General features: G+C 37.9%; 2 protein-coding genes across 3 annotated transcripts in view; one reads left to right on the top strand and one right to left on the bottom strand.

Moving 5' to 3' along the window:
- tomm20b (translocase of outer mitochondrial membrane 20b) overlaps window positions 1-1,250 on the top strand; it is a 5,458-nt gene extending 4,208 nt beyond the window's left edge. For both annotated transcript variants that reach the window (XM_016450628.1, XM_016450627.1), the window contains one exon: window positions 908-1,250. In XM_016450628.1, the coding sequence (XP_016306114.1) occupies window positions 908-952 (45 nt within the window). In that variant the 3' untranslated portion in view covers window positions 953-1,250. The remainder of the gene's footprint in view (window positions 1-907) is intronic.
- A 1,629-nt stretch (window positions 1,251-2,879) lies between these two features.
- rbm34 (RNA binding motif protein 34) overlaps window positions 2,880-6,145 on the bottom strand; it is an 8,198-nt gene continuing 4,932 nt past the window's right edge. The window contains exons 8-11 of the mRNA XM_016450625.1: window positions 5,867-5,930; window positions 5,745-5,787; window positions 5,542-5,660; window positions 2,880-3,253 (exon numbers count right to left, since the gene is read on the bottom strand). Coding sequence (XP_016306111.1) covers window positions 2,942-3,253; window positions 5,542-5,660; window positions 5,745-5,787; window positions 5,867-5,930 — 538 coding nt within the window. The 3' untranslated portion in view covers window positions 2,880-2,941. The remainder of the gene's footprint in view (window positions 3,254-5,541; window positions 5,661-5,744; window positions 5,788-5,866; window positions 5,931-6,145) is intronic.

Raw genomic sequence — 6,145 nt, 5'->3', positions numbered from 1 at the left:
GCCGAGAGAGGTGATACTTCTCCGGGAAAGTCAGACCTCGCGTTCGCGGGACCGCACTGGCCAAATATTCCAACTGAACCATAGCTAAGGTTTATCCAAAAAAGTCGCTAGGTTTGTCAGTATGAATATTCTATGGAAAAAAGCCGCTAAAAGGGTCTGAAAGTTGCTAAATCTAGTGCTAAAGTCACGCTCGTGTGTGTGTGAGACGCGGGAGCTGATGGCAGGCGGCGGTGGATATTTGTGGCGGTCAGTGTGGATATTGTGGATGAGTTCTTCTGTGTCATCACGTTCTATTAGTTCTACAGCTTCAGTTTCGGAACTTTCACGCTTAGTAACACATACAGCTGTTCCCTCACCACAGTGCAACAGTGAAAAGGGACCCCTTTCAAACAGTGTCGCGTTCCGAACGTTGTTTAAGCGACGTATTGCGGTATTTTAAAAATTCATATCATAACAAAAATAAAAACCGTTATTCGGTATGAACCGGTATACCGCCCAGCACTAATTCTGAGTTCGCATTTGACTGTTTTTATTCATTTTGAGGAATACTGAATCTGTTTTTGTGCAGGTGAGATGAATAAATACATGTTGATATTTAGTCTAGAACTACAGTAAGATCATGTTCACACACAACACTCTGCACGTACTCCTGATTTCTGTCACCATGGCAACACCAGAACTGTCACTCAATACATGGGAAACAAAGTAACTCCGATATTTCCTTAATTAAAAAGTAATGCGTTACTTTACTAGTTACTTTTAAAAAGTAATCCGATTACGTAACTCACATTACTTGTAATGCATTACCCCAACACTGTTCATAAGACAAATACATGTTTTTATTATTATTTAAATGTCTTCTTAATTCCCAAATGCTAATCTAATGCTCCTCTCTTTTTCGTTGCAGCGTATCGTCAGCGCTCAGAGTGTCAGCGACGACGACATCGAGTAGCTCTGTGACATCACTTCCTGTCTGCTTCGAATCAATCAATCGCTCTGTCCCGCCCCCTTTCCATCCAGTTCTCAAACACTGAACGCACAGATACGGATTTAAAGAAGTGTCATAGTTTTGTTTTGAATCTGAGCTTCTGAGTTTGTCCTGTTGAAGTTGACGTGTGTTTTCAGTGTGTTAGAATGACAGAAAACAAGCATGACCTGCATCAATTTTTTTTTACTAACAAAGCATTTTGGGTTCACTAAATTATGAAATATGCAAGCGGTAAATCATTGACTAATGACTCACCAGAGTACATGCTGCTGTCATTTACCTGTGTTCTGTCCCGCCCCCTTTCCATCCAGTTCTCAAACACTGAACGCACAGATACGGATTTAAAGAAGTGTCATAGTTTTGTTTTGAATCTGAGCTTCTGAGTTTGTCCTGTTGAAGTTGACGTGTGTTTTCAGTGTGTTAGAATGACAGAAAACAAGCATGACCTGCATCAATTTTTTTTTTCATCAATTATTTTTTACTAACAAAGCATTTTGGGTTCACTAAATTATGAAATATACAAGCGGTAAATCATTGACTAATGATTCACCAGAGTACATGCTGCTGTCATTTACCTGTGTTCATGTATTTAAGTTGTTTTTAAAGGCTGTGAGACGTCTAATGTGGTATTGTGGGATAGGACGCACTTTTAAAGGTGCTCTGTTTCAAGTAGGGGAGAGTTTCCTCTTTTTTTTTTTTTAACTACAAAATAAAAAAATCATTGTATGGAGTCAATGTGTCAGTCATTCATGTGCCTCCATTAATAACGTGCTGCTCTTAAGATTTTTGCGATACACAGTTGCAATTTAAAGCAACAGAACATCAAAAAATGAAAACAAACTTCATTTGCTCTCATGTTGTTCAAACAGTGATATGATCAAGTTTCAGGGAATTAACAATAAATTAATTAGGTAGCATGAACTAACATTGCAGACAGCATTTATTAAATCTAACATGATATTAATAAATATTCTATTGATTAATTTATGGTTTTACATAATACACTAATATTAATGCAACAATGTTAAACATGTATTTATGTAGAAATGATAATTACCTTTGATTAATTAATGCTTGTTCATGATATCTAATGCAATGATTCTTGTTAACATTACTGGAAAAGCAAACACTACAGACATGAAGTTAAAGTTAAAAATGAAAGCTACACGTGTAACTTTTTTTGTTCAAAATTAACAAAATATAATGCGAATACAACATAAATCCATAAAACTGAGTTTTTGCGTTACGCTAAATTACTAAGCCTACAATAATTATATCTTGCAGCTGTCGGGACGGATTTTCCGGGAAACTGCATACTTCCGTCATTATCACGTGCGTGTTCGCGTCATTTAAATACAGGAAATAAGTTCAGGCTACTAACAAATGAACCTCGAAAGCGTTTGCTAACGAAGTAAAAGCGACACGCTCATAATAAAACACAAATCAACAGTTTCAAATAATCACATTTATGCCGATCTCTAAACCAGTTACTGCTTTGGTCTATTAGCCTATAAATAGCCTTGCCAAGTTATAGTTATCTGATATGAATAGCAATCGTTATGTCAAGCGTTGCCAAACTTTTGTAACATTATTTTAAAACAATTTCAACAAGTCAAAACAACAGCATCATATAAGCTCATATTTGCAATTATCAGTCTTCCTTTCGTTTCGTTTTGATGTCATTAGTTTGATTCGTGCTGATAAATGATTATCTGTGATCAGCGCTGCAAAACATCAGATTCATCCGCGCGGAGCCGAAGCGCAACCCACGTGACGACCAAAACAATCTTCCTCCGCGAGTTACTTGTAGTTTTACGCATCTACGCTAGAGGAACAAATGGAAATTAAAAGATCTTATGGGTCGTTATAAAAAAAGACAGAAACATAAGTGTTTAGTCACATTTTTACTTGTGACATAAGAACGCCAAACTTGTAAAAATACAAGTACAAGCATTAAATATGAACATTTGGTTTCTTATTCTTGTGCTTAAATTTCTTTTTCAGTCCTTTGCCTCTTTTGGCAGTAGGATCCGCCATCTCTCCTTTGAACGATGAAGCTGGTGTTTGTTTCTTGCCAGGATTTGTCTTAAAGTTCTTGCCTCCCGTCTTATTTCTGATTTCTTGCTTTGACCCTTTGAATCTTGAAGGTCGGCCTGGAGGGGTTTTCTTTTCTTTTTCCTTCTTCACGGATCGTTTCACCCTGATGTTTCGATCTAGTAATTTGGAGCCGTCGAGTTTCAGTGCCAGCATCACCGAATCTGGGCTCTGAAACAAGGAAAGATTTAAGTGAGTTTTACCACATTTGCACACTTCATTAAATACTATTTACGAGGTCATTAAACATGAATTGGAATTTTGAAATAAAATGGAACTTTACTTCCAGAACTGCTCTATTAACCCTGTAAAGTCTGACATGTAAAATTAGAATTTTTTTTTTTTAAATGGGACAATTCTTATTAACCTTTAAGCCTCGTACACACCGGGACGATTATCGCGCGTGCTTATCGCCGACGTTTTTCTACGCGTCTTTTGTGTTCATACCCAAGCGATTTTCGCAGGCGATGAGCCGAGTGAACGTGCAAATTCACTCCCTGACATTAGATGGCGCTTAATGAAAAACAGAAATACTCCAGTACACATCGAATCCTATTTGATCTGCAGTTCCTCTCCATAACAACTCCATCTTATCGAGATTTTTGTAGTTGCTGTCGCGTTTGTCATAAAGCGCTTTGTGTTCAGACACCAATGAGACCAGCAGCTCTACATTCATCTTGCCTCGATGCATCTTCTTGGTCTACTTACTTCCTCTTCGTCGTTAGGTATCAATGTGTGCTCGGCAAGACCGTTTTGTGCTTGAGCGCCACCAAGTCGTGTTTTACTGTAACTTCAGCAGCTCCAGGCACGTGAACAAAAGCGCCAATCTCATTGGTCGGCCAGTTTTTAACGCAGCGTGTCAAACCAAAAAAAACGAGCCCGAAGCGTTTTTAAAAAAAAAAGACGTTTTTGCGCCTCGCGTTTTGCGCGTCGATGTGCACGCTCACATTGGCGCCCTTTGTTTAGTCACGAGGCGTTAAACGTCAGCGATAATCGTGCTCGATATTCATCCCGGTGTGAACAAGCCTTTAGACTATAGAAAAATTTACCAAAAAAAGTTTGCATGTGTGTTTCTGTTGAGTATCATATTCAATTCAATCAGATTCAATCATATTCAATGGAAGAAAAAAAAACTGCTTAATTTTATTTAGAGACTCAAACTGAGCAAAAGTAATTTGCTGCAGATGCTGATATTTCTGTGATGAAATTCTGATGCTTGTAAATCAATGAGATCTTTATAACAGTGCAGCAGATACTGACATAAAATGATCTAAATATCTGTCTCTATATCTCCAGTAATATCTCTTAATAAGATGAGATTGAAATGCTCCAAACATATAATGCAGTGATTGAGAGCTGAAGAAATAAAGGCTCCTCAGAAGATGTGAGATGTTCTGGAGGCTTGTGAAGATCATTCCTCCGCTGAGGAACAGTGAAAGTAAAGCTTCTGGAAACAAACGCTCCTCAAAAGATCCTGAGGATCAGATTTGAGACTCTAAAACATGATTGATGGAGAATCAAGTAAAGCTGAGCTGCTTCAGTCCAGTAAGTGTTCATCTGGAGATATTACTGCAGTTATTCTGACGCTTACTTGATCAAAATCAGTCAAGATTTGACACTAGAAGCGTTTCTACAATTACACTAAAAGAGCTTTTACTGGATAAAACACTCTAAACTATCAGAGACAGAAGACATGAGGAGATTGTGTGTGAAGTAAGGGATAATGTCTTCCATTGTAACACGCGGTGGTTAAGTGTTTTCAGTCACAAGATGGCGCCAGACAGTCAACGATAGCGGAGTGACTCGTTAAGCATATAAGTAGTACAGGTCAAGATAACTCATAGTACCCGGATGAGCGGTGTGTTATTCAATTTGGCGGTTGTTATCTGAGAATAACATACCGCTGGATGGCGCGATTGACCAATCAGAATCAAGTATTCCACAGAGCCGTGTAATAAACAGGTTTAACAGCAAAGTTTCGATGGTGATGATAATATAAAGGCCTTAAATGTGCACATCAAATGTGAGCCTGCAGCACAAAAGCAGTGTTAAGTCGCTGGGGTATATTTGTAGCAATAGCCAACAATACATTGTATGGGTCAAAATTATACATTTTTCTTTTATGCCAAAAATCATTAGGATATTAAGTAAAGATCATGTTCCATGAAGATATTTAGTAAGTTTCCTACCGTAAATATATCAAAACTTAATTTTTGATTAGTAATATGCATTGCTAAGAACTTCATTTGGACAACTTTAAAGATGATTTTCTCAATATTTAGATTTTTTTGCACCCTCAGATTCCAGATTTTCAAATTGTCCTATCCTAACAAACCATACATCAATGGAAAGCTTATTTATTCATCTTTCAGATGATGCATAAATCTCAATTTTGAAAAATTGACCCTTATGACTGCTTTTGTGCTCCAGGGTCACGTATACGGTACAGTCAGCTTTACCTCAAACAGGACGTAGCCGAAGCCCTTCCCCATCCCAGACTCTCGGTCTCGCACCAAACGCACCGCCTCCACATTCCCACAATCCTCGAAGTGTTCACGCACCGGAAGCTCCATTATATCTGCCATAAAAAACAAATAAAGTGTTCATAAGAGAAACTGTGGCGTCACAGAAGATATAGAGATTTCTAAACACTGTTACTCACCGTACGGTAAATTTCCCACAAATATGGACCTTTTATGATCATGCTGTGGAAAAAAATATTGATGATTATATACACACATTCAAAATCGGCTGAATTATATTAACATTATTAAGGACACTCACTCCACTGTGCTGAGAGACGCGGTCCACTCGGATATGAAACCCCTGCTGAATCTCCTGCCCATTCCTGCACAAGATTCATATGCTTTTGACAATATATTTGAATTTTATTCAAACTGAATAAACAGCTGATGAAAACAATACAAGTAATCCACAGCACTCCAGTCCATCAGTTAATATCTGGAGAAGACAAAAGCTGAGACAAATCCAGCATTAAGACGTTTTTAACTAAAATACATTGAGTCCATAATCCATAATAACTCTTCCTCCAGTGAAAAAGTG

Source organism: Sinocyclocheilus anshuiensis, unplaced genomic scaffold (genome assembly GCF_001515605.1).
Source record: "Sinocyclocheilus anshuiensis isolate Anshui unplaced genomic scaffold, SAMN03320099.WGS_v1.1 scaffold2737, whole genome shotgun sequence".
NCBI classification, from domain to species: domain Eukaryota; kingdom Metazoa; phylum Chordata; class Actinopteri; order Cypriniformes; family Cyprinidae; genus Sinocyclocheilus; species Sinocyclocheilus anshuiensis.
Note: the sequence above shows the minus strand (reverse complement) of the source record. Positions and strands in the feature narration are given on the sequence as shown.